This window comes from Geotrypetes seraphini, chromosome 12 (assembly GCF_902459505.1).
Source record: "Geotrypetes seraphini chromosome 12, aGeoSer1.1, whole genome shotgun sequence".
NCBI lineage: Eukaryota > Metazoa > Chordata > Amphibia > Gymnophiona > Dermophiidae > Geotrypetes > Geotrypetes seraphini.
The window spans coordinates 57921710-57949411 of NC_047095.1; the positions used below are offsets into that span (position 1 = coordinate 57921710).

The following is a 27702-nucleotide window of genomic DNA, read 5'->3' on the forward strand; positions in this document are numbered from 1 at the left end:
CTTGTCTTTACTCGGTCATCCACCTCCCGTGGCGTGTCCGTTTTGCCCCCATCCAGTATCTCCTTTTTTGGATGGTCCTCTTGCTCCCATTGTTCTCTTTCAACCATGTCTGTTAGGCTCGTTTGTGCACTGGGCCCCTGCATTGCATCTGTGGGCCTTTTTTCTGAAGATTTCCACTCAACCCTTTTGTTTAAAAGTTCCCTCTCAGTCTCTTTGTCCAAAAAGTCCCTCTCAGCCCCTTTGTCCAAGAGTTCCCACTCGGTCCCTTTGTCCAAAAGTGTCTCCTCAGTCCCTTTGTCCAAAAAGTCCCTCTCAGCCCCTTTGTCCAAGAGTTCCCACTCGGTCCCTTTGCCCAAAAGTGTCCCCTCAGTCCCTTTATCCAAGAAGCCTCTCATAGTCCCTTTGCCCAAGAATTTTCTCTCAGTCCCTTTGTCCAAAAGATCCCACTCGGTCCCAAGCTCTCTTTTGCAATGTCCTTGTTCGGTATCATTTTTTGATACCAATGTCCGGTGTGTCGAGGCCAGATCGACTTCCGGCTTTCCCCTTCTCTTCAGTTTAAAGCTAGGTCTATGGCGTTTTGGATGTTTCTTGCCAGCTGCCTCGTCCCAGCTGTGCTCAGGTGCAGTCCATCTCTCCTGTAGAGCTTGTTCTTCCCCAAGAAGGTCGTCCAGTTTCGAACAAAGTGGAATCCCTCCTCCTCGCACCATCTCCTCAGCCATCCGTTCATTACTTGTAGTTCGCTCTGTCTTCTTGCGTCTGCTCTCGGTACTGGTAGGATCTCCGAGAAGGCTATCCTATTTGATCTCAGCTTCAGTTTCCGCCCCAGGATCCTGAACTGCTCAGTCAGTGTAGTCCGGTTGAAATTTTTCCTGCTGACGTCGTTGGTTCCAATGTGGATTACAACTGCCGTCTCCTCTGTCTCGGCTCCCTCCAGGATTCTATCAATTCTGCTGATGACGTCCGTTGTTCTTGCCCCCGGGAGACATGTCACTAGTCGGTCCTCCCTTCCTCCGGCAATGTGACTGTCCACTTCTCGCAGGATTGAGTCTCCTACTACAACAGCAGATTTCCCCTTCCTCAGATGTCTCTCTGGTCTCAGGTCCGTGTCTTCCGGGCTCTGCTGGATCTCCGCTGGTCCTTCCGCCAGGTCCTGTTGGGTACCATCATCTGCATTTTCAGACCCTACGCTAGGTCCCACTCCCATGGTGTTTGTTGGTTCCTGACCTCCAGCTGCCGGTTCCCGTCTGATACGCTGGTGGTCCTGTGCCTCTGCCATCTGCCAGGCTTCCTCTATGTACTTCTCGAGCTCTCTGACTTGTTCTGAGATGTGGCTCTCTCTGGTAGTCTCCTCCGTTTCCCCACACTGTTCCTCTATTGAGCAGAGTCCCTCCAGCTCCTGGACTCTAACCTGCAGCCTTCCGACCTCCCTCTTCAGGCTATCCAGTTCCTGGCATCGATTGCATATGTATGCCCGCCTCCCAAAGGGGAGGTAGTCATACATATGACATGCGATGCAGTATACTGGATAGCCCTGCTGGATTCCTGCAGCCTCCATTTCTCTGTTTTCTTTCCTGTGTTCTGTAAGAGAAGAGCGAGAAAGAGAATGAGAATGAATCGAGAGTAAATTAGAGAAAATGTACCTCAGGAATTTCTCTACTGGGCTGCCTGTGCTCCTGGCTCCTTCTTAAGGCTCCTCCGCAAAGGCGCTCCCGCTAAGGCGAGCGCCTTTGCCGCTCGCCTTCGCCGCGCGCCGAACGGCTGCACGCCGTTGGCTCCCTGCTTTTTAAGGGGGAGCCCGCTGGCTGAAGCCGCTGACGCGATGCGGGTGGGCGGAGCTAACTCTCGCCCGCCCCTGGCTCACCGCGTCCCCCTCGCCTCTCTGCTTTCCTGCTCGCTGCCGCTGGAATCGGCAACGAGCCCTGAAGCCTCTGCGTTCGCCTGCCTGCTCTGCTGTCCTGGCCGCGGCTCCCTGCCTTTTAAGGGGGAGCCCGCTGGCTGAAGCCGCTGACGCGATGCGGGTGGGCGGAGCTAACTCTCGCCCGCCCCTGGCTCACCGCGTCCCCCTCGCCTCTCTGCTTTCCTGCTCGCTGCCGCTGGAATCGGCAACGAGCCCTGAAGCCTCTGCGTTCGCCTGCCTGCTCTCAGCCATAAATATATATATATTTCATTTGACTCTCACAATAAATACTTAAATATATATTAGTGTTTTTTTAGTGATAAAATTTTTTATAAATAATTAAATTTGTTTAAATATTATGGGGCTCATAATCGAAAGAGAAATACGTCCAAAAACCGGCCTAAGTTGGCACTTGGACGAACATTTCTCAAAAATGTCCAAGTGCCGATACTAAAAACGGGTTTTGGGCGTATTTCTAAATGACCTAGGCCTTCATAGTGCCGCTGAACGACCAAAGCTAAACAGGGCATTTCGGGAGGAGTGTCAAGGGCGGGAGTTGGGTGGGACATGGGCCAGCTTAGACTTAGTCATACAGCATGTATAACCAAAAGTTATACAGCCCACGATCAACGGAACTTGGACGTTGTGACTTAGACCATGTAAAATATGGTCTGTCACAAAACCCCCCCTAAAGTCACCAGATAAGCATTGCAGACACAAACTACAGACCCCCACACACCATCCCAGTGATCACCGACCCCCCACAACCCCCATAAAAATTGTAGTCACACCTTTAAAATTCAGCCTCCAGACCATCATCACCTGGCAGCCTGGTATAGGAAAGCCTAGTCGTCCTGCTCAGAGGCGGCTTAAGCTGTCTTGGGGATGAGTTAGGGACTCATGGAGAGGAGGACTCATGCCCATAAGCCCCTGTAATCACTGCATTGATACTGAAACATGTGCACTCCCCTATACGTTGCTGGCCTCAGGTAATTGAGGCCAGCAACGTGCTCAATTTTAAGAAAAAAATTGGATAAGCATTTGTGGGTTCACTTCAAGGAAGTGCTTAGGGGGGAGGGTTCTTAGAGTGGGCAGACTTGGGCCAATGGCCCTTTTCTGCCGCCATTTTCTATGTTTCTATAAGTGGCTCCTACAGCCATAAGGGCTATTGGGGTGGTAGATACATGGGTCTAGGGGATTCTGGAGGTGAAGTTCACAGCAGTGTCCTGTAAGGTACCCCACTATTTAGGTGCCATGTCTGGGTGTTCAGTCCATCACTTTGCAGACCCCTCCCACGTCCAACAGGGCTTGTTCTAGGCGTTTTATACTTGGATGAAAAGTTGGACGAAAATGTGGTATAAAGATGGACGATTTAGTGGCTTGGACGATCAAATCGGCAGGACGTATAATTAGATGATTTTCAAAACTAAAAAAAAGTTGGACGTATCTTTTGAAAATGTGTCTTAGGCTCTTTTTAACTTTGGACGACTTGCAAGATGGACGTAAACGGACTTAGACGTCCCTTTTGATTATGCCCCTCCCCATATATAGGATCAGACCCAACATGTTTCGCACAGCGTGCTTTATCAAGGGTCTCCCATGGCCGGCGCTGTCATCCGACTTACTAATGGTTACTCTGGTCCAAAACTTAAGCTCCCTTCCATTTCAGCTGTGAATGGAAGCCTCTTACCTTAGATTCAAAACCACCCTGAAGATGCTTCTCTTTTCTCAAACATTTTTTAAGGGTATCCTAGACTACAACTTACCTTTCTTCCTATACCTTCCTCATGTTCAGGTTTTTTTTCTCCTCCATCTATTCTCCTTATCTCTTCCTCCTCCTGTCTTCTTGCTTATCATTGTAAACCACATTGAAGCCAGGATTGGCCCTTGCAGTCAGTGGCGTGGTGAGGGTAGGAGGTGCCCAGGGCGGTGGTGACCTCCCCCTCCCTGCACCCTCCTCTCTTTCCACGCCATCTCCCTGCTCCTTCTGTGCCCTCCCTTCCTGCCCCATACCTCTTTAAATCTTCACCAGTGCGAGCTTTCTTGCACCGGCGTTGGCTTTCCCTCTGACGTCAATTCCTGGCCCTGCAACCCGGAAGTGATTTCAGAGAGAACCAGGCCGGTGCGCACAGCAGGCCAGAGTAGTTGCTCATGCTAGCTAAGATTTAAAGAGATACGAGGGGGTGGGATAGGGAGGGTATGAGCGTGGCATGTGGGGGGGGGGGGGAACAGAGGGGTGTTGGCACCCCCATTAATATGGCACCCGGGGCAGTCCACCCCATCCCCCTTACTATGCCACGTCTTGCAGTTTATCAAGAGCTATTAATAAATTCTTAGTCTTTGAACAAAAATTATGAATTTATTAATAGGCTCTTGATAAACCACAACTGGCACATAAATAAAACAAAGGTTATGAACGTGGAAAATGATGACGATTATGAGCTTGAAGGCAACAGAATAGAAGTTGTAAAGAATTTTAATCTCCTGGGCTCTTTTGTAAACAGGGAAGCAACTAGTAGGGAAGAAATACTCCACTGAATAGCAATTGGTTGTTTTATAATGAAGGCTCTTGACAGCAGTGAAACAACACTTAAAACGAGGATCAGGCTGATCCACGCACTCGTTTTCTCAGTGATCAGTTATGGACGTGAAAGATGGACGTTATAGAATAAAGATAGAAAGAAGATTGACTCATTTGAACTTTGGTGCAAGAGAAGAATGTTATGTGCCTTGGACTGCCAGAAGAACTAATAAATCGATTTTGGAAGAGATCATGCACCGATCGGTTTGCGACCACTTAACTATCAAATTTCCCTCCGGCCTGATTCACTTCCCTCTTCTGCGATCCGCTTGGAATCCTTGCATGCAAATGAGGTGAAACGCATGCAGATTGGACAGCGACCCGATTGACTACACCAAATTTCCGATCCGACTGGGCTGGCCGCTCAACCCAAGAAGCGACTGCTGGAGACCAGTCGAAAGCGTCTTTCCAACTGGAAGCCCTGCTCTCTGCCCTGCAATCTCTCCTGCCTGCTCGCCCTGAATGCTGCCCTGCTCTGCCTCGATCTTCCCCGAATCTCTCCTGCCGCACCGCCATTCTCCTGCCCTTCCCCGAAGCTCTCCTGCTCTTCCCCGCCCAGCGAGCCCATGGTTTTAACCCGTAGCTTTAAAGCGGGTTAAAACCACAGGCTCCAATTATTTTTTGTGAGGGCGGCAGCTGGCAAAAGTGGGACCAGCTTATAGCAGCCACGCAGGTTGGGGGGTCAGTGTAGGTGACGGCATTTCCCCGAAGTCAAAAGTTAAAAAGTAAAAAAAAAAAAAAAAGACTGCTGCTCCTATGGTTTGCGCATGCGCGAGCCGTGCAGGCAGATGGGGGCGTTCCTACGATCGCCCTCATCTGCATGTTTAAGTTTACTGAATCAGTCAGACCTGCCGGGATCGGGACCCAATCGGGCCCGATCAGGCAGGTTAGTGACCAGCCCCTTGTAGACTGGAGGGGCCCTGAGGGTCTTTCTCTGCCGTCATTGACTGTTTACTGTGTTAGTTTATGCGTGTAAAAAAAATCCCCACAAACTTTACTCCTGCATGACTACAGAGCGTAAGTCCTGTTATGCTGTTTCCGCGCAGGTATCATGCTGGGGAGGATGGGGGCGAGCGGAGTCCCTGTGGTCAGCTTTTGTCAGTGTTTGAACGAATCCGTCATGAAGATTGTTGGTTTTGCCGTCTGGTAAGCAGCCGCTCTACTTGTGCTAGCCAAAAAAACTACCACCTGAGTACCATCGGATTTATAAATCTCAAACTGATGCATTCTGGTATGGAAATGATATGTCTAGAAATCATACGTTGATAACATGAACATCATCCATTTGGGTACCATCATCCGTGTGAATATAGATATAATTGTGGCATTAATTAAATTACAAAAACAGATACAGGGCGTATAGAATCTGCGAGCATATAAAATACACTAATGCTTCTATAATATGTTTGCATCCAACATATGTGTACAGTACATAAATATCATGACGTTATGAGACTTTTGAATTCAACAACTGAAATACATATTCATTTGTAGGTAGACCTACTAACCATCACAAATATTCCATCTGTTATTTATTCAGGTATTTTCCATTCGGCATAGTGTTCCTCATTGCTGGCAAGATACTGGAAATGGATGATCCTACAGCCATTGGGAAGAAGCTGGGATTTTATGCGATTACAGTGGTGTGTGGCCTGGTGGTTCATGGACTGTTCATCTTGCCACTGACATATCTGTTTATCACCAAGAAGAACCCTATTGTCTTCATCCGAGGGGTCCTTCAAGCTTTGCTCATAGCTCTGGCCACATCTTCCAGGTACTGATCTAGATTCCAGTGTCCCGTGTATGCTCGAATATAAACCCATCCAAATATAAACCGAGGTAACCTTTTGCCCTCCAAAAAGGGGGGGGGGGGAAAGGTTGACTCAGATATAAACCTAACTCGTGGCAGTCTCGCGAGGTTACTGTGGGAACTCAGCTCAGCCATTTTGAATACTAAGACTGCTTAGGTCAGGAGCATAGGAGGACCACTCTTGCCCTAAATCACCAGCAGGGCTTAAGGTAGGTCTGGGGAGAGGCCTGCGATGGGTCCGTGTCTATTTTATCATTCCTTTTAGAAATTCCCTAACCCTTATTTGTCATGTTTGTCCGTTCTAATTAGATTGTAAGCTCTATTGAGCAGGGATTGTCTTTTACATGTTTAATGTACAGCGCTGCAAACGTGTAGCAGCGCTACAAAAGCACAAGTAGTAGTAAGACTGGAATATAATCAGAGACCCCCATTTTGGGCCATTTTTTTTGGCCCAAAAAATCTAGGTTTATATTCGAGTATATACAGCATTTCTTTGCTGGATGTGATATAAAACAATGTACGTTTACAATGGGTTCTCTTCCGGCCATGTAGATCAGGGGTGTCCAACCTGCGGGCCAAGGGCCGCATGTGGCCCAGTGAAGTATTTTGTGCGGCCCCGGTCGAGGGCGATGAAGTGTTTTCCTCTGCTGCCCCCGGGTGTTTACCGCCTTGCTGGCTCCCTCCTCTGTCTTGCTGCAGCATTTGCGCGTTTGTGCGGCTCCAGAAATATTTTTTTGGGCCAATGCGGCCCAGGGAAGCCAAAAGGTTGGACACCCCTGATGTAGACTCTTCCTGCTGTACACTAGCACATCTAGATATTCAATGCCATGGCCAGTCATGACCCCTCACTGAACATCCAGGGCTAATTTAGCCAGCTACAGTCAGTGCTTATAAAAATAAAAAACCCCACTGATCGCTGCCGACTGAATATTGACCCGATTGAGTTTAAAATATGCAAAGTGTCATCCACGAAGCAGAACTATCACATTTTTAGGTACACAGCAGAACATCCTTAGGCCTTAGTCCCTACACTACCACATGAGATTTATATTCCAAATGCAAAACCTTACTCATCGGCTGTCAATATCATTCATTGAGGTGGTAAATCTCACTTTCTGGGATGGTATCTCAGTCCTAGAGTGTTCGGTCACAAATGTTTTTTTAGAACTGCTTCTCTTTCCTCCTAAACCCTCTGCTCCTCTTCCTCTTCCTCCTTCTCCATCTCTGTAAATAATACTCTCATGGTTCCAGTCTCCTCTGCTCCGCAACCTTGGAGTCCGTCTTCGATTCTGAGCTCTCATTTTCTACGTATATCCAGCAAGCTGCTAAGACCTGCTGCTTCTATCTCTTCAATATCACCACAATTTGCCCCTTCCTCTCTGAGCACACTACCCTGACCCTTGTCCAAGCTCTTGTAACCTCACGCTTAAATTACTGCAATCTACTCCTAACTGGTATCCCTCAGTGCCGCCTCTCCCGCTTGCACTGTTGCCTGTTGTTTAAATCATAGGTCTACACTTTCCCCTCCGCATTTGCGGGGGTTCAGGGTGGAGCCGGCCCGCGAATATTAAATAATATTCGGGCCGGTTCTGCCCCTAACCTCCGGCTATTTTAAGCTCTGAAAGCTCCCCCTTAAGCCTTACCTAGTGGTCAAGTGGGTTTTCGGGGCAGGAGCGATCTTCCCACCCTCCTGCCCCGTGCAGATCTCTCACAGGAAATGGCTGCCTTGAGCTCCCGTAGTCTCTCGAGCCATTTCTTGTGAGTGATCTGCACGGGGGCAGGAGCGTGGGAAGATCGCTCCTGCCCCGAAAACCCACTAGACCACCAGGTAAGGCTTAAGGGGGGGAGGGGGGCTTACAGGGCTTAAAATAGCCTGAAAAATGAAAATGTATTTTTTGATCTAAAACCGCGACTAAGCGAATCTGTAGATACAGAATTCGCGAATACGGAGGGGGAAGTGTATTTACTCAACTATTTTGAAATTAGGAGGAGGGGGGGGGACTTTTGAGCACCAAAGGGTGGATGGTGGGAGGATCCTTGGCCTAAAAGGACGTTAATTAGGGTTACCAGATTTGTTGAAGCAAATCTGCCCCAGCCCTTGCCCACACATAGAGTTACCAGATTTACCTATTTAATGGGGTAGCATAAAACCTTAAACAAAGTACTATCTACGTTATATTAAGGGTTCCTATAAGGAATATATATACACGAACATGTGAATGTTTTGGGTTTTTTTTTTTTTTTTTAATCTTTATTCATTTTCAATTCGTTCAACAAGTATACAATATTATAATATATAATACACAGAAATCATTTTACATCCTAACCAATATTGCCTTAAGTATTTAAAAAAATCCCTCCCTCCTCCCATCTCTCCCCACATCATCAATGAATTCCATCAAATCATATACTATACCCCCCTTTTATTATAATATTTCTAATACATAAAGGTGTCTAATCATTTGAATATACAGTGGTGCCTCACACAACGAACTTAATTGGTTCCAGGAGCAAGTTTGTTATGCGAAAAGTTCGTTATGTGAAACGCGTTTTCCCATAACAATACATGTTAAAAAAAATAATTCGTTCTGCAGCATAAAATATGCTAAGATGGCATAAAAAAAGATAAATTTTTTGTTATTATTTTTATTTAGATACATCTAAACACATAATTTTTTTTAAAAAAAACACACAGATAATATCTTGGGTTGTTACGTCACCTTTCACCTGCCTGTCCTTAATCCAAATTGCTAATAGCCTCTCCATTTCCTCGTGGATTGAAGACCTATGTTTTTCATGAAATAGTTTTGATACTCCTTTGGCTACTTTGGCTGATTTTATTGCATCCTTATTTGTCAAAATGGTGAAAATGGTGGTCTTGCTGAGGCCAAACTCTTTGACGAGGTCACACTGTTTTACCCCACATTCACTCCTTCTAATTATTTCCCGTTTCATTTCAACAGAAATCACCTTCCTGCTTTTTTTAGAAGCCATGATATATAAAAAATATTGAGTTTATCTTAAAAGGACGACTGTATACAGTGAGAGAGGGCAGTTAAGCGCAGTGACTAACGACTGCCTGCAGTGCCTGCGCGGAAGGATGCAATACATCGGCAGCTCGGGCGACTTCGTTGTGTGAAACGAAGTTCGTTGTGTGAAACGAAGTTCGTTGTGTGAAACGAAGTTCGTTGTGTGAATCAAGACATGAAGTTCGTTGTGTGCAGCGTTCATTGTGTGAGGCGTTCGTTATGCGAGGCACCACTGTACAATCAATGGCCCCCAAATCTTTTTAAACTTAGCATAATTTCCATGTGAATGTTTTGATGAACATTAAACAAAAAAGTAAAGAAGTTTAAAACAAATTTATTAAATGTTATATAAAAAAAGTTTCACAAACTATGATTAAAAATAAAAAAGGGGGATTTTGACCAATGATAGCGCGCATAAAGCTAACTTGCTAAGACAAGTTCTAACAACAAGTAGCTGTGGGCCCTTGAGGTCTTTCAAGCCCCCCGTTAGTATCATCTAGCAGCGTGCTAGAATTAAAGTGTAATAACAAAACACTGGTGACCAGCTAGACTTAGCTTTAATCAATATCTATTTTTAGACAACCAGGGCAGGATTAATTTATTGAGGGCCCCTAGACACACAAGTACACTGGGCCCCCTGCCCCGTTCCACCCCACCATGCGCCCAGGCGGAAACAGGAAGCTGCGTCAGAGGGAAGCTTTGGGCAAGCAGCACCGCTTGCACAGTTACAGTTCCCGTTGCCTTTCTTACCCGCGTTACTTGCTTGTCTTACTTTCCGTCGATGGGGGGGGGCGTTGCTGATCGGAGGGGGGGGGCCGCATTGCCGATCGATGCTGGAGGGGCCCATTGCCATTTGGAAAAAAATAATGTTGATGCCCTCCTTCATCGGGCCCCACTGACCATTTCGGGCCTAGGCATGTGCCTACTGGGCCTATTGGTTAATCCTGCCCTGTAGACAACAGAAACGTTCTAAACAAATATGTCTTAAATTGATGTCTAAATTGTTTATAATCTACAAAAGATAACATGTTAGCAATAAGTGCCGAATCTATACAAATCCCACTAAAAGCCCACTTTTTTTTGAGGCTGCTTTTAACTCCTACTCACTTGGAAAGTATCCACGTTTGTATTATTCCCTCTGAGAGAAATTCCCTAACCCCTACTTGTCCTGTGTGTCTGTTTTGATTAGATTGTAAGCTCTTTTAAACGAGAATCGTCTCTTACATGTTTAATGTACAACATCGGGTACGTCCGCCAGTGTTATAGAAACAATAAGTAGTAATAATCCCATTCAGCTCTAGGACAATTTATCGCAGCCATATCATCAAAGCCAGTTCATCATGGCTGTTTCATGTGATGAACTGGCCGAGATGAATCCAATTCAGCATGGGGGGGTGATGTCCCCCCACCTCCAAAAATTATACCCATTCCCAGAATTAGCAGCAGGCCTCAGGGCAAGAGGGAGAAGCAGGTGACAGTGGGCAGCAGGCCGCAAGGTGAGGCAGGAAACGCGCGTGCGTCAGTGGCTGGCAGGGAGCCCTGGCCCTGGGCTGGAGCTGCTCTTCAGCTGTGTCGCAGATAGAGCCCTGGAGGATGAAGCTTCTGCCAGAGCTGCTTTTCACAACAAGCAGTCGGCAGTGGCTGGCAGGGAGACCCAGCTGGAGCTTTTAGCTGCATGTCTCAGAAGCCGAGCCTTCCTTTAAATGGAATGATTCATCGTGGCCGTTTCATCTTAGCCGTGATTAAATGTTCCGTGATGAATCGTCCCATTACGTTCCCATTCTTCATCCCCAGGACCCCTTACAAGTATATCACACAAAAGTAGGAGCCATGCTTTCAGAGTGTCTGTTTCTGTGCACCTATAGCGCCATATTTTCTTATGTCAGAATTTATGTCTTGCTATACTCAAAGATCCAATGATGGTGGTATGAGGGAGTGGGTTGTCTTTGGCTTTTGGTTGCGCTGAGAGCGTGAGGTTGTTTTCCATGCTTGCTGTGCAATAAATATTTTTCACAGTAGGAGTGATGATACTAAAGAGTTATTCAAGCAGAATAAGAAATGAGAGAGAGGAGACAGTCATGTTTTCCTTGAGCCCTGTAATGTTCTGGGTTTGCCAAGATTTTTCTTCTTTGTTTGATATGGTTTCCTGATACTCTGTTACTCTGCTAGAGATGTCTTAACATTTCACTTGACTGTTTTGGAGTTGTCTTATATGTAATGGCTCAATTATTACTGTAAAAACTTTTATAAAAATCAAAGTTGTAAGCTTCTTCTTGTGGTCATATAATCCATAACACAGGAATGTTGTATCATTCATGATGTGGAGTGACAAGATTTTTCAGAAAGCTGGAATCTGAAGTCAAGTTTGGATTTTTTTTCTTATATAATTTTTCTCAACCAGATGTTCCTGGCAAGATCAGATAGAATTGTAGAGGGAGCACAGGAATGCAGTGGGCAGTATTGTCTCCATTTCATATTACATATGCGATAATAAAAAAATATATATGTCAGCGGGGGGAAATTAACAGAAGAAATTACTTTTAATCCAACCAGTCTAGGCCAGAACATAAGGTTGTATCCGTCAGCCAGCAGATGGAGACAGAGACTAAGCTCTAGTATACAAAGGAACTGCATAAGCACAGCCCTCCAGTATTCTCTGTCTCCAGAAGATGGTAGCACATATCCCATGCAATTCTGGCTGGCGAGGTAATTCTTGGACCTAGATGGAGAGCAAGTCACCTACTTGAACTTGGCTGTAGGAGGAGAATTCAGGACTTGGACTACTGCACATGAAGGGTTACCTGGAGCAGTCGAGGTTCTTCCCTTCACTTCTTCCAAATATTTTTCGGTTGAATAGTCCTTCTCAAATTTTGAAAAAAAAGAGAGGATTTTTAATAACTGAAAAACATTATTACGAGGTCAGAGAGGCTGTAATGAAAGCTCCTTCTCAGACTGCTTTTCTTCTTGCACACCCCCCACACCCCCTCCTGAAAATAGTGTTTAAGTTCTTCAGGGCTGTATCTATCCTGTTCAGTATTTTCCTGGTTTCTTTATCCCATTTCTTGCCAGCGTCTCTTGTAGCATTTCTGTTTCATGGGGTGATTGTTATTTAGATGGAGTGGAGCACTTCCAGGCTGTGGGAGATGAGTGATCGAAGCACTTCTTGCAAGCTGGGTTTATCTTTGGCTGGCGGAGAGGAGGGTGAGTGTTTCAAACCCTGATGTTAAAATGCTTAAATGGAATCTCTTAAAAGGTGCTCCCACTATGGGGAACCGCCACAGCAGTTTGGGCAATCTGATTACTGCCATGGAGACCCACCTTCAGCCTCCTTGTCTTTCGACATGGTTGCAAAGAAGTCAGTTAAATCAGATATAGGGAAATACAAGATGGGTACCGACATGCAGAAAACAGGGTGAGAGGCAGTTTTTATCTCTCTAGGTCTGGATGAACTGTTGTGCCTCCCTCACAGGGCTCCTCGGAGATCTTTCCATTTCCTGCATAGCCCTTAGAGGAGGATGTTGAGTTAGAGCCCGATCTGGTTTACCAGTAATCTTTCGGCGAATTTCTCTAGCATTTGTTCTTCTTCTGCAGACACCGTTTCCTGCAGAGATTAGCCTTGGCCTCTCTAAAGATTCAAGTTGCAGCATTAGCTCGTTTCCATGCTCACTTAGAGGGGTTTCTTTAAGTTCACATCCAGATGTCATGCATTTTTTTCAAGGGCGTTGCCTATTTGTGCCCTCCATTTCAGCTTAATCCTGCAAAGTTTGGCAACCATGCCTTTCAAGTCTTTAAAGAAAACTTCCTCGCGTAGAGTCTGAGATTTTCGCACTAGTTCTACTGCATGCTAGAAAATTCCCACAGCCTCCACCAATAGGATATCACTGAATTGTGTATTCAGTGATATCACTGGTAACTGAGCAAAGCAGTGGTATGATGATCTCTCTTCCCTTTCCTTTTCCTATTAGGAGGGAGGAGTAAAGGAGTCGGTTTAGGGGGTGAAGAACTTATGTGAACGAAAGAAGAGCGGGACTTGGGTGTGATTGTATGTGATGGCCAAAGGTGGCCAAACAGGTTGAAAAGATGACAGCGAAAGCTAGAAGGATGCTAGAGTGCATAGGGAGAGGTATAGCCAGTAGGAAAAAGGAGGTATTGATGCCCCTCTATAAGACTTTGGTGAGACCTCAATTAGAATATTGTGTACAATTCTGGAGGGGACATGATCGAAACATTCAAGATAATGAAGGGAATAGACTTAGTAGATAAAGACAGGTTGTTCACCCTCTCCAAGGTAGAGAGAACGAGAGGGCACTCTCTAAAGTTATGTTCAAGTATATTTTATTGAGCTCATCAGTAAAACAAGCACATGCACAGGGTTAAGCAGAGACAAGCTTAAGTTATACCAAAGATGCCACAACACCATAACCCCCAACAAACCCCTCAAACCATCCCCCCTTACCCCCTCCCCCTGGTCCTCCTTCCAGTTACAACCCCTAGAATGAGCCAAAATACAATACAAAATACGGAAGCATACATAAAAAGAACATAAGAGTATAAAAGAACGAGATATCAGCAGTTAAACAAGTGGCTACGAGCCAAGGAAGTCATAGTGGTACTCTCTAAAGTTAAAAGGGGATAGATTCCGTACGAACGTAAGGAAGTTCTTCTTCACCCAGAGAGTGGTGGAAAACTGGAACGCTCTTCCAGAGGCTGTTATAGGGGAAAACATCCTCCAGGGATTCAAGACAAAGTTAGCCAAGTTCCTGCTGAACCAGAACGTACGCAGGTGAGGCTAGACTCAGTTAGGGCACTGGTCTTTGACCTAAGGGCCGCTGCGGGAGTGGACTGCTGGGCACGATGGACCATTGGTCTGACCCAGCAGTGGTAATTCTTATGTTCTTATGTTTTTATTATAAGGAGGATGGAGACAGACTTAAAGATCTCAATCTGTACACTTTGAAGGAAAGGCAGGAGAGGGGAGATGTGGTGGAGACGTTTAAATACCCACATGGCGTAAATGTGCATGAGTCGAGTCTCTTTCATCTGAAAGGAAACTCTGGAATGAGAGGGCATAGGATGAAGTTAAGTGGTGATAGGCTACGGAGTAATCTAAGGAAATACTTTTTTACAGAAAGGGTGGTAGATGCGTGAAACAGTCTCCCGGAAGAGGTGGTGGAGGCAGAGACTGTGTCTGAATTCAAGAGGGCCTGGGATAGGCACGTGGGATCTCTCAGAGAGAGAAAGAGATAACGGTTACTGCAGATGGGCAGACTGGATGGGCCATTTGGCCTTTATCTGCCATCATGTTTCTATATGTGAAGGATTGGAAAGTGAAAGGACTTAACATGGCCATGTTTCGGCAATGATGCTTGCATCAGGAGTCACTCAGTCCAAAGTTATTGTCACATGGTTATACTGTATATAGCAAGTCTCTACTTGTAATTAAAAAATTGCTACACAAAGACAGTAAGTTTGTATTAGCATCTATAATAGCAAGTAATAGAAGCAAACTCTTCCCCCCAAAAAAAAACCACAGGAAAAAAACAGTGCTGTTAACATAGACTATAACTTGGACCGAGTGACTCCTGACTCAGGCCCGATTGGGCCCCATGTCCAGGAGCAGAGGAGACATTGCTAATCTTTCAAAACCTTTATATATCTGTATAGCAGAACCTGTACATAGTTCAATAAAACTGTAACCATTTTTGAAAGCCTTGTTCACAGTGGACTTTTTGAAGTTTCCTGGGGAAGGGGGTTGAACTGTGGAATCCTACCCAGGAATGTTTTTTCCCCACCAGGTGGAGGCACCAGGCACCAACCACTCAAGGGACCAACAGAACTTGCCCAAGGGGACTCCATCCAGGTCAGGCTCAGAATTCAGGAACCTCCTAAGGGGGGTGTCACAGATAGATAGAGATATAGAGATCTGTATATACAAACATCAAAAGTTCCAAAGTCCTTAGCATCGTCGATTCGCCTCACTTATTTTCAAAGAGCACAAACTTCAAAAGTGCTGAATATATCTATTGGTCAATCCATTTGAAGACCTTCCAACGGTAGGAATGATGTTACAAACGCTCTGGTTAGTCAATAAGTTGATATATAAAGGAAGCCAAGCACAAAGAGAAAACACTTGACAGTCCCAACTAGTTGCTCAACGAAAAAGCCAGTAGAAACTCATGCTCTCACTTCATTCCTAAATTATGGGAACAAATACCTCAATCGATCTGCTCCCTCGAATCAATACTAAACTTCAGGAAGGCGGTGTAAACCTACCTATTTACTACACGCATCCAAACTGCAAATGGACTGTAACTTTAAATGCAATAGAACCTGGACCCTAAATGCAATTCAGGCCAGAGCATGATGTTATAAGTAATTCGACATGTTACTCTTCTACTGGATCGTGATGACATATGTAAATCGAGTTGTCACTTTGCAACACAAGTAAGCCAATCTGGCTCAATTGTCATTAGTTAGTTACGGCAGCACCTCTCCTGCCCCCCCCTCCTCCCTTCCGCCTGCTCCTCTCCCTCTTCCCTTGTCATCTTGCAGTTTTCCCCTGAAACTCTACTGAATGCATCAAGTCTCTAATTCTAAGATCCTTTCTGTACTCTGTGTGTAACTTAGAACCAGCAGGTCATCTGCTATATCACTCTGAATTATGTGTGTAATGCTGTAACACGTTCTGAGCTTCCCTGAGAGGACGGGGTATAAAACTAAATACAGGCAGCCCCGGGTTAAAAACAAATTACATTTTTAAAGCTGTTATTAAGTTGGGGTTGTATGTAATGCAGAACTTGTAGATTTTAAGATTCTTGCTGCTTCCCTCTGCTCCCAGCTGACAAAAGGGCCAACGGTCCCTACCAGTGTTCCCTCAAGCCCAGTATCCTGTTTCCAATGGTGGCTAACCCAGGTCACAAGTGCCTGGCAAGATCCCAAGGAGTAGCAACATTCCAGAGCTCATATTGTGATGTCATAATGCCTCATTCCACCAATACCTAAGAACCAACCTCAGCAGTGATGTCACAATGGCTTGATTATTCCTATACATTCAGTCCCCGGGTTAAGAACGAGTTACGTTTTTAAAACTGTTCTTAAGTCGGATTGTATGTAACTCAGAACCTGTAGATTTTAAGATTCTTGCTGCTTCCCTCTGCTCCCAGCGGACAAAAGGGTCACGTGTTCCCTCTAAGGTACAGCGTGCACAACCCACACTGTGCTTCATGTGGCCAGGCATCATTCCTGAATCTGCTGCAGGAGAAGTGTAGGAGTCTCTGCCACTGGAAATACCGCTCAGTGAAGTCAAATGAAGCCGCAATCGCGGTCTTAAATACGAGTCATACTTGAGTCGGGCATCTGTAACTTGGGGACAGCCTCTACTTGACTCACATAAGAACATAAGACTTGCCCTACTGGGACAGACCGAAGGTCCCTCAAGCCCAGCATCCTAATTCCAACAGTGGCTTACCTAGGTCACAAGTGCCTGGCAGAAGCCCAAAGAGTAGCAACATTCTAGAACTGAGATTGTGATGTCATAATGCCTCATTTCGCCAACGTCTACGAGCTAACCTCATCAGTGATGTCACAATGGCTTGATTATTTCTATACAGGCAGTCCCCGGGTTAAGAGCGAGTTACGTTTTTAAAGCTGTTCTTAAGTCGGATTTGTATGGAACTCAGAACCTGTAGATTTTAAGATTTTTGCTGCTTCCCTCTGCTCCCAGCTGACAAAAGGGTCACGTGTTCCCTCTAAGGTACAGCGTGCACAACCACACACTGTTCTTAATGTGGCCATGCATCATTCCTGAATCTGCCACAGGAGAAGTGTAGGAGTCTCTGCCACTGGAAATACTGCTCAGTGAAATCAAATGAAGCCGCGACTGCGTTCGTAAGTACGAGTTGTACTTAAGTCGGGCGTCTGCTTTCTGGGTATGACAGAAGAGTGAAATTTGTTAAGTAAATCATTGGTCTTTAAAAAACTTCCCAATAGTTGTCAGTACAAACAATCTCAAACCAACTCCGGGAAAACTTACAAATCATCTCTCTCAGTCTTTCAAATAACAAAGGGACAGAAGAAAGTACTGAGCTTGAAGAAAGTCTTCATATCTCCTCAACATGAGTCTTCATAAATCTTTTCAATGCAAAAGTCCCCCCCAAAAACCACAGGCGTATACCCTGTTTCGCTTAGTGCGTCATCAGGGGATAACAGCAAGAGACATAATAAAGTAGGAATAGCCTTACTGGATCAGACCAAAGGTCTATCAAGCCCAGTAGCCTGTTCTCATGGTGGCCTATCCAGGTCACTAGCACCTAGCCAAAACCCAGACTTGCGACAATAACAAAAGAATCCCATTTGTTATGTAAACTTTATTCACATTCTCTGGAACTGAGTAATTGTGTTGTGTTTTGTAGCTCTGCCACACTGCCTATAACATTCAAGTGCTTACTGGAGAACAACCACATCGATCGACGGGTTGCCAGATTTGTCCTTCCTGTGGGAGCCACGATCAACATGGATGGAACCGCCCTCTACGAAGCCGTGGCTACAATCTTCATAGCTCAAGTCAACAATTATGACCTAGACTTTGGGCAAATCATTACCATAAGGTAAAGTTAAGCAAGGACCAGAAGAAATCTAAGTGCAAATAAAACAGACATAGGTATTTCCAGTCAAACGATGAAAGGTTTATTACATACACAGATATATAAAAAAAATAAAAATAAAAGATCCATTCAAATGGCCATGTACGCCCCACTATGGGTGAGTAGTTAAACCAGTTGCTGTATGTGCTTTGTGTTCAAAAGAACACCCAGTGGGTTCAGTATGGTTCTAGACAACAAACTCATTGGTCTAATGCACAATCTCAGAAATGCCCAAACCAAACAACTGATTACCAAGTTTCAACTACATTTGCCTTTTGGAAAAGGTCAATGGGTATCATTTTATACCTGGAGCCAAAAGGAACAGGAGCGGAATGTGACACAGTGGCATAGTAAGGGAGGGGCATGGGGATGGTCCGCCCCGGGCGCTGTCTTGGCGCCTCCTCTCTGCCTCCTATTCCTTCCCACTCCTCCCTCCACCACGCTCGCGCATTCACTTCTCCCCCACCTCACCTATAGTTTTTCGCTGGTATGAACAGCAACTCCAACCTGCTGCTCGCGCCAGCGTTGGCTATGTCTCTGATGTCACTTTCAGGTCCCGCGCCTAGGAAGTGACATCAGAGAGAGAGAGAGCTTGATACTGCTCACACCGAGAAAATGAAAGAGGTACGGAGAAAGGAAAGGGATCGGGGGGATCGGGAAGGAGCGGGGATCAGAGAAGAGGACAGGGCAGGGGCATCACTCACCCTCGCTATGTCACTGAGAGGAGCATTCCTGCCCCTTCCACTAGACCACCATGGATGGTCCCTGTGTGAGCCTGGGGGGGTGCTTTGGAAATTCTCTGGGTGGAAGATATCTGAGGTGGGGTTGGGCAGGGGGGGTGAGATGCTCAAAAGCTTGCCATTGAAGTAAGACTGGTTAAGAACATAAGAACATAAGAAGTTGCCTCTGCTGAAGCAGACCAGAGGTCCATCTCGCCCAGCGGTCCGCTCCCGCGGCGGCCCATCAGGCCTGAGCAGTGGTCCCTGACTATTTCTATAACCTACCTCTACTCCTATCCCTATAACCTACCTCTACTCCTATCTATACCCCTCAATCCCTTTGTCCTCTAGGAACCTATCCAAGCCTTCTTTGAAGCCCTGTAACGTGCTCCTGCCTACCACAGCCTCCGGAAGCGCATTCCATGTATCCACCACCCTCTGGGTGAAAAAGAACTTCCTAGCGTTTGTCCTAAACCTGTCCCCTTTCAATTTCTCCGAGTGCCCCCTTGTACTTGTGGTTCCCCATAATTTGATAAATCTGTCCCTGTCTACTTTCTCTATGCTTTTCATGATCTTGAAGGTTTCTATCATGTCTCCTCTAAGTCTCCGCTTTTCCAGGGAGAACAGCCCCAACTTTTTTAGTCTGTCAGTATATGAGAGGTCCTCCATACCCTTTATCAGCTTAGTTGCTCTTCTTTGGACTCCCTCAAGCACTGCCATGTCCTTCTTGAGGTACGGCGACCAGTACTGGACACAGTACTCCAGATGCGGCCGCACCATTGCGCGATACAACGGCAGGATGACTTCCTTCGTCCTGGTCGTGATACCCTTTTTAATGGTTGTAGCCTTGAAAGGCAGCTCTGCTTCTAATGCTCAAAAGAGTTCTCAGGGGCTTTTACCAATCGTGGTAGCAGCCACCGAGAACCCTACGTAGACGCATTACAAGGAGCTCGTTACTATTACAATGAGTTCCCCTTGAAATGCACAGAAGGGAACACCCACCTCTTACCTGGCAATAATTTCCGGCAGGACTGGGCTGCCAGTAACTCTTTGTGCATCTATTGTGTGAGAGTATTTCCTGCGCCATGCAGCTGTTAGGCGTGGGATCCACACGCACAACAACTGCGTCCATATCACGTGCGATAGAAAAAAAGGAAACACAAAAATACGTTGTTCCGGAGCTCCCACGATCAGGAACTGTACTGGACCTGCCCAGAACAACTGTGCCTACCACTTTGCTCTTGTGCGCAGAGCCAGGCACAGTTCCTCCCTCTTTTACCGGGCTACTCAGCACAAATAGTGTACGTATGATTTGCACGCGCTATGTGCTGAGCAGGCCCCAGAAAATCAAGACCACTCCCATCCCGGTAAAAAATACTGGTTTGCCGGAGCTATGTGCATCCTGCCCTGGGTCAGGAGGGATCAAAAAAAAGGGGGCTTTGAGTGGGAAGGGTCAGTTCAGAATGGGTGATGGTTGGATGGAGGAGCTATTGCGGACAGTCAGATCTGGGGAAAGAGTTTGAGGACTAATGTGGGAGGTGGGATAGGATCAGCATCGTGTTGGCCATGATCCAGAATTTATATGGGTGACGGATGAAAAGAGCCCCTGCACCGGCATCGTTCGTAGGGTTGCCAGATTTCCTCTTTGAAAAAAGAGGACACCTGGCCTCTGCCCTGTTCCTCCCCAGTCCTGCCTTATTCCGCATCTGGCTCCGCCCTGTTCCTCCCCAGCCCCCACACGAACCTCCCCGAGCTCGAAGGCCACATTTGGAAGCCTTCGCGCACGCATGGACTTCAACGCAATGAAGTCATATGCATGTGTGCATGCGTATGACATCATCACAGTGAGGGCCACGGATGCGCAAAGACTTCCAGACACGGCCTCCGAGCTCAAGACTTTCAAAATTTGGACAAACTGACGGGTTTTGGAAATCCCTCTGGGCACCCAGACAGTCCTCTAAAAAGAGGATATGTCTGGGGTTTCTCAGATGTATGGTAACCCTAATCGTTAGGCAGCCAACGTTATGACAACCTTTTGCATGGTCCGATCTGGTCACTTACCAGTGGGCCCACTGACACTGAATATCACCAGTATGTGCTCCCTCCCAGCTCCACCCCAGAAAGTTCCTCCACTGCCCTGTTTTGCTTTGTGGGTCTTAGCCGATATTCAGCAGAACATTAGAAGCTGACCTGCTGAACATAATTTAACTGGGCAGAAGCTTCTCCTGCCAGGTTAAAATGCTTTGACTCCTCATTTTTTCTTCTGAGCCTCTCCCCTCTTTCTCTCAGCAAAAACAAGTAGCTTGGATTGTTGTCTGTTTTTGTGAGTTCTAGTTTGCCCTGAAGAAGCGTGAAACATTGGCTTCAAGGATAAGGACCATATAAAATTGAAGAACAAAATGATAATTTTGGCATGGTAAGCTGAAGCTACAAAGAATCTTGGTCCTATATGACTCTTTTTGTGGCGATTAGTCACCTTTGATGAAAATCTTTTTTGCCGATGATGTGGATGGAGGTGGTTGAGCATTACTGACAGCTCACCAGAGACCTGAGGTTTTTTTCTTTTGTGTTAGAGAAACTCTCAGCAGAATAGTGGGGAGTTTTTTGAGTTTAAGTATTTTTGCATTCCCTCTACTTCACTCAGTGGCGTAATTTTTAAAGTACAGAGAAACCCTTTTTTTTACTACAGCATCCACTTGTACTAGCATAGTAAGATTTCTGTCCAAGAGGACTCCTTAGAAACAAAATCAATAATAAAACACTTCAAAATAGCATTTACCACAGAAATACAGAAATTGTTAAAAAAGAGATGGTTAACAAGAATAAGAATGTTATAATGCCCCTGTATTGCTCCATGATGCGACCTCACCTGGAGTATTGCTTCAATTCTGGTCTCCTTATCTCAAGAAAGATATAGGACTCCTTTTATCAAGGCGCGCTATGGGGGTTAGGGCGTCGGACATTTCATCAGGCTCTAACCCCTGTGGCAAGCCAAAAAACTAACGCCTCGTCAATGGAGGCATTAGCGGCTAGCACGGCAGGTGGTTTCACTTGCGGTATTCTGCACGTTAAACCCCTACCACACCTTGGTAAAAGGAGCCCATAGTGGCGCTAGAAAAGGTTCAAAGAAGAGCGACCAAGATGGTAAATGGGATGGAACTCCTTTCATATGAGGAAAGACTAAAATGGCTCTTCAGCTTGGAAAAGAGACGGCTGAGGGGAGATATGATTGAAGTCTATAAAATCCTAAGTGGAGTAGAATGGTACAAGTGGATTGATTTTTCACTCCATCAAAAATTACAAAGACTAGGAGACACTCGATGAAGTTACAGGGAAATACTTTTAAAACCAATAGGAGGAAATTTTTTTTCACTCAGAGAATAGTTAAGCTCTGGAACGCATCCCCCCTCCCCCGTTCCTTCTCACCCCCCATTCCACACTTGGACTCTCCATCCCCACCCCCACGTACCTCTAAATCTTCGTCAGCGCAAGTGGCTTCAGCAGCATTCTCTTCGCACCAGCATTAGATTTCCCTCTGAGATCACTTCCTGGCCCCGTGACCCGGAAGTGATTCAGAGGGGAACCAGGCTGGCATGAGCAACAGACAGAAGTTGCTCGCGCTACAAAGATAATACAGAGGTACGGTGTGGGGGGAGGGATGGTGCGAGCCTGGCAGGGTATGGCAGAGAGGAGCCAGCGCCCCCACCGACTCGGCACCCGGGGCAGTCCACACCCCCTTATTACACCACTGGTCCTGGTGGGCTCACACTCTGTTTAATGTACCTGGGGCAATGGGGAATCAAGTGACTTGCCCAGGGTCACAAGGAGCAGCATAGTATTTGAACCCACAACCTCTGTGCCACACACTCCCTTGCCAGTCTAGTATTCGGCATATCCAGAATGAATATGCCTGATTTGCACTGTATGCAATATCTCGTACATAGTTATTATGGCTAAGCTGAAAATCAGATTGGCTAATGGGCAACTCCAAGCCTGGCTTCAAGAAATACTGCTCTAATGTGCTGCATGCCTTTTGACAACTCTTGAGATTCATTGTGAGCTTCCGTTTTGCCTATGGTTACGGTTTTGACGACCTTACAATAACTTTGTAAAAGCTGTCCACCTTCTGGTTCCATGTCAGAGCAAATCTTGATGCATTCAGCAGACAGATATTACTGGCACAGACAACCTTCCACACTGGAGCCCTTTGGCACTGGACTGGACTTAGTATGGGAGCTATTTAAGTTTCAATAATAAAGACTCCTAAATTCCCACTATATAAGAAAAAGTGCAAGCAATACTAATTCCTAACTAGAGGGGCCTCAGTTAAGGAGCCTACGCAAGTCATAGACTCTGACCGCACAAGTCTGCGTAGATTTCCAGCTCCTTTGCTCCAATCATCGGCAACCCTCCAGTCCCTAACCTCCACTAAAATTAAGTTTTAGATTTTATTATACGTAAATTCCTAAAAAGTTTTTCTTCTAATTTTCATCCAAAAGTTTAATAACACTTTATAAAATCTAAATTGTTAATTCTTCCTATACTATTCGGTTTACGATTTAAATGCACTATTTCCTTGAAATGAGACTAAATTTTAACATCCAAGTGTACATAGTAGAATTTAAAGTTACTTAGCTCCAGACTATATATTCACAGCAAATTGCTTCAAAACATGCCAACGTGGCCAGCGTTTCGTGGAAACTTATTAAACCCACTGCTTCAGGGCCGGTTAGTGTCTCTACACAGAGAAAGTCTCAGGAGTCTTTATTATTGTTATTTTTCCACTACGGGATTTATAATATAGCTATTTAAGTTTATCATTTCCGCTTTCAGCCATGGAGCTAACAGCCCTTATAAGTGGTAGCATTTGTTAAAATCACCCTGCACTATCAGTCTTTGACAATGGTGCTTATCCTGGCGTTCAAACACACCGCGTCCTCCAGACCTCCAGCGTGGGCGAGTCAATCCTTTGGAGGATCACAAACAGCAAGGCATGGCTGTCTTTGTACTTGCTCCGTGTGCTTTATCTCACTTGTCACATCGTGGCCTTCTGTTCCAAGCAATTGTTAGCAGTTTCCTGTGTTCATTCGCCTTCCCAGTACAGCCCTAGCACGGAATATAGATCAATTATTGCTTCAAGCATTTTAAAAATGGCCAGACGCCAATCTCTTTTGGCCGGCTGTATGCTGGCCTGTCTCTGGCCACAACACACCAACTGTGGACCAATCCTGTTGCATGTTTGCTGGAGGATTTGTTCCCCTCTCAGCCAAAAGAACACTTTGGAGAATTAAAGGGCGTTTTCAGCAGAGGAAATGGGAAATGATTAACATAACACTTGTGCTGTGTAGAAACTGCAACAAGTGAAATACTGGAAAGAGGAGCCCAATGCTGGGACTCTTAACCTAGATTCATGTTCAGGTAAAGGCCTGGGCAGAAGCATTTTGTCGCTTCATGGAGGGAAAAGGACGGTCAGAGCTTTCATTCTGACCAACCCAGGCATAGTCGAACCCTGTCACCGAGGGTCACCTTCTGTTTTTCAAGATATCCATAGTTAGAGTTACCAGACGTCCGGATTTTCTCGGACATAGTAACATAGTAACATAGTAGATGACAGCAGATAAAGACCCGAATGGTCCATCCAGTCTGCCCAACCTGATTCAATTTAAATTATTATTATTTTTTTTTTTTCTTCTTAGCTATTTCTGGGCGAGAATCCAAAGCTTTACCCAGTACTGTGCTTGGGTTCCAACTGCCGAAATCTCTGTTAAGACTTACTCCAGCCCATCTACACCCTCCCAGCCATTGAAGCCCTCCCCTGCCCATCCTCCTCCAAACGGCCATACACAGACGCAGACCGTACAAGTCTGCCCAGTAACTGGCCTAGTTCAATCTTTAATATTATTTTCTGATTCTAAATCTTCTGTGTTCATCCCACGCTTCTTTGAACTCAGTCACAGTTTTACTCTCCACCACCTCTCTCGGGAGCGCATTCCAGGCATCCACCACCCTCTCCGTAAAGTAGAATTTCCTAACATTGCCCCTGAATCTACCACCCCTCAACCTCAAATTATGTCCTCTGGTTTTACCATTTTCCTTTCTCTGGAAAAGATTTTGTTCTACGTTAATACCCTTCAAGTATTTGAACGTCTGAATCATATCTCCCCTGTCTCTCCTTTCCTCTAGGGTATACATATTCAGGTCTTCCAGTCTCTCCTCATACGTCTTCTGGCGCAAGCCTCCTATCGTTTTCGTCGCCCTCCTTATGAGGACATGTCCAGGGGTCCGGCCGGCTTTTCAAAACCAAGCACTTTGTCCATGTTTTGAAAAGCTTTCCTTCGTGCAGGAGGGCATCCGAGCGTGCACGGATACGACGCGATGACGTCAAGTGCTTACGTGCGCGCGTGTGACGTCATTGTGTCTCATCGGCTCATGTGCAATTGTGCTGTCTGATGAGAACAGGCAGCGTGGGGGGCGGGGCTGGGGTGTGATGGGGGCAGAACTGGGGGCGTGACAGGGAGGGGATTGGTGGGACAGGCGGGCGTGGTGGTGGGTCTAAGGGTCCTGGTTTTCCAGACGGAAAATCTGGTAACCCTATCCATAATGAATAGTCATTAACCTTGTATGTATGTTCTGGTAACCCAAAAGACAAGAAATGGAATTGTCCAAAAAAGAGTGATGTGCACCAATCAAGTGTCCACAAACTCATCCGAAGGTGAAAAGATTTTTATTCTTCCAATATCGTCTTGGTACAATCAGTGATTCAAATGACTCGACATGTACTTGTTTCGGCCACCAGGCCTGCCTCAGGAGTCTAAAAATATATACAGTGGTGCCTCGCATAACGGACGCCTCGCACAGCGAACGCTGCGCACAACGAACTTCAGGTCTTGCTTCCCACAACGAACTTCGTTTCACACAACGAAGTCGCCCGAGCTGCATCCTTAACTGCCCTCTCTCGGCGCTACATATTTTAAACCCCCCTGCCGCCGCCACCGCATATTTTTAAACCTCCCCCCGCCGCCACCGCATATTTGTAAACCTCCCCCCGCCGCCACCACATATTTTTAAACCTCCCACCGCCGCCACATATTTTTTTTAAAAAAGCCACCACTGCTGCAACTTTCTTACCCGCTCACTCGAACTGGTGGTCTAGCAAATTTCCCAGCCAGAAGCGCAGAGATCAAGAGCAAGCCTTCTGTGCTACTGCCTGGGCCTGCGCTGATCTCTGAATGGCTGCAGTCAGCTCTCGCGGGACTCACAAGAACTAACTGCAGCCAGCTCTCGCGGGACTCACAAGAACTAACTGCAGCCATTCGGAGATCGGCATGGGCCCACACAGGCGTGCAGAGGAATTGCTCCTGATCTCTGCGCTTCTGGCCTGTACGCCACTGGCTGGGAAAGATGGGAGGAATTAAAAAAGGTACTGGGGAGTATGTGGGGGGTGATTATAATACACAGCAAGGATCAACAAAACCCCTGTCTCCCCTCCCCTTCACATATATCCCCTCTATATCATGCTAACAGCTCTAACAAGATAAATTTATCTTTTTTTTATGTCATCTTAGCATATTTTATGCTACAGAACGAATTATTTTGTTTTACATGTATTCTTATGGGAAAACGCATTTCACACAACGAACGTTTCACATAACAAACTTGCTCCTGGAACGGATTAAGTTCGTTGTGTGAGGCACCACTGTATACATAAATAGTATGAAAAACTTAATGTACATATAAATAAGAAAATTTGAGACAGCAAAAAATTAACTTAATAATGTCAAATCAAAAGATCATATACAATAATTAAATGATAAAATGTACAGGAACAAAATGCCAATAATAACAATTAATAAAATAAAATAAATCATCTTTAATCCACACTATAAAACTGTACACCAAAAAATATATATTGTAATAAAAATTAACAAAAACATGCAGCATGTAACTTATAATGTACAAAACTGTGAAGTGCACACACCATAACTAATACAAATATTGAAAGTATTAAATAATAGAAAGGCACCAAAAAAATAAAAGAATATAAAAATATATATTTAGTAAATATATGTATTTACCAATGTTCAAAAAGTACCATAAAAACATTGTTCTGGTAACCCCACAGACAGTTGTTTTCAGGATATTTCACAATAACTATGTCTGAGAAATTTGCACACACTAGTAATCCAGTAGAGGCAAATATGTCTCATACATATTCGTTATATGCTCAAAACCCAACGCACTGTAGGGTCCTCTACTGTAGCCTGTGGTTGCAATTCATACAAAAGAACATAAGAATAGCCTTACTGGATCAGACCAAAGGTCCATCAGACCCAATAACCTGTTCTCATGGTGGCCAATCCAGGTACTAGTACCTGGCCAAAACCCAAGTAGCAGCAATATTCCACGCTACCTATCCTGGGCAAACAGTGGCTTCCCCCATGTTTTTGTCAATAACAGACTATGGACTTTTCCTCCAGAAAACCTTCCTTAAAGCCAACAGGTCCTCCAGGGAACCTTTCTTTCTTAAAACCAGCAGTTCAATTAAGAACAGCTCCTTTTTTTCTGAGATGGACTTTTTCAAGATTATTTTGGAAGTATGAGTAATATTCTGATTCTTAATTTTTAACTATTAACCTGAATGCATTTAAACATGTTCTCGTAGGCTTCATGATTGCTACTGTTTTCTGGGTCTCGCCGTGTCTGGGTAGGTAGATCCGACATTTCAGCCATCACGCTGCGGCTTTCTTCAGGGTATACTGTGAGGCCTTCAGTTTGTCTTTATATATAGTGGGTCCACTGACCTGACTGAGAACAGGGAGAATTGTAAATCATGAATTTGAATTTTGGCGTACCCTGAAGAAAGCCACAGCATGATGGCTGAAATGTCGGTTCTACCTACCTAGAAGTGATGAGACCTGGGAAAAGAGCGACAATCATGCAAACATCTTTGGCTCACTCGGTTACCAGTGTTGACCATCACGATGAACTATGGACGCCACTTCATCCAGGTCAACTGAGAGAAAA

General features: G+C 45.5%; 1 protein-coding gene across 1 annotated transcript in view; it reads left to right on the forward strand.

Moving 5' to 3' along the window:
• Window positions 1–27702, forward strand: part of SLC1A7 (solute carrier family 1 member 7) — an 85681-nt gene that overhangs the window by 48150 nt on the left and 9829 nt on the right. Inside the window, exons 6-8 of the mRNA XM_033915242.1 lie at window positions 5525–5624; window positions 6019–6252; window positions 17729–17923. Of these exons, the coding sequence (XP_033771133.1) occupies window positions 5525–5624; window positions 6019–6252; window positions 17729–17923 (529 nt within the window). The remainder of the gene's footprint in view (window positions 1–5524; window positions 5625–6018; window positions 6253–17728; window positions 17924–27702) is intronic.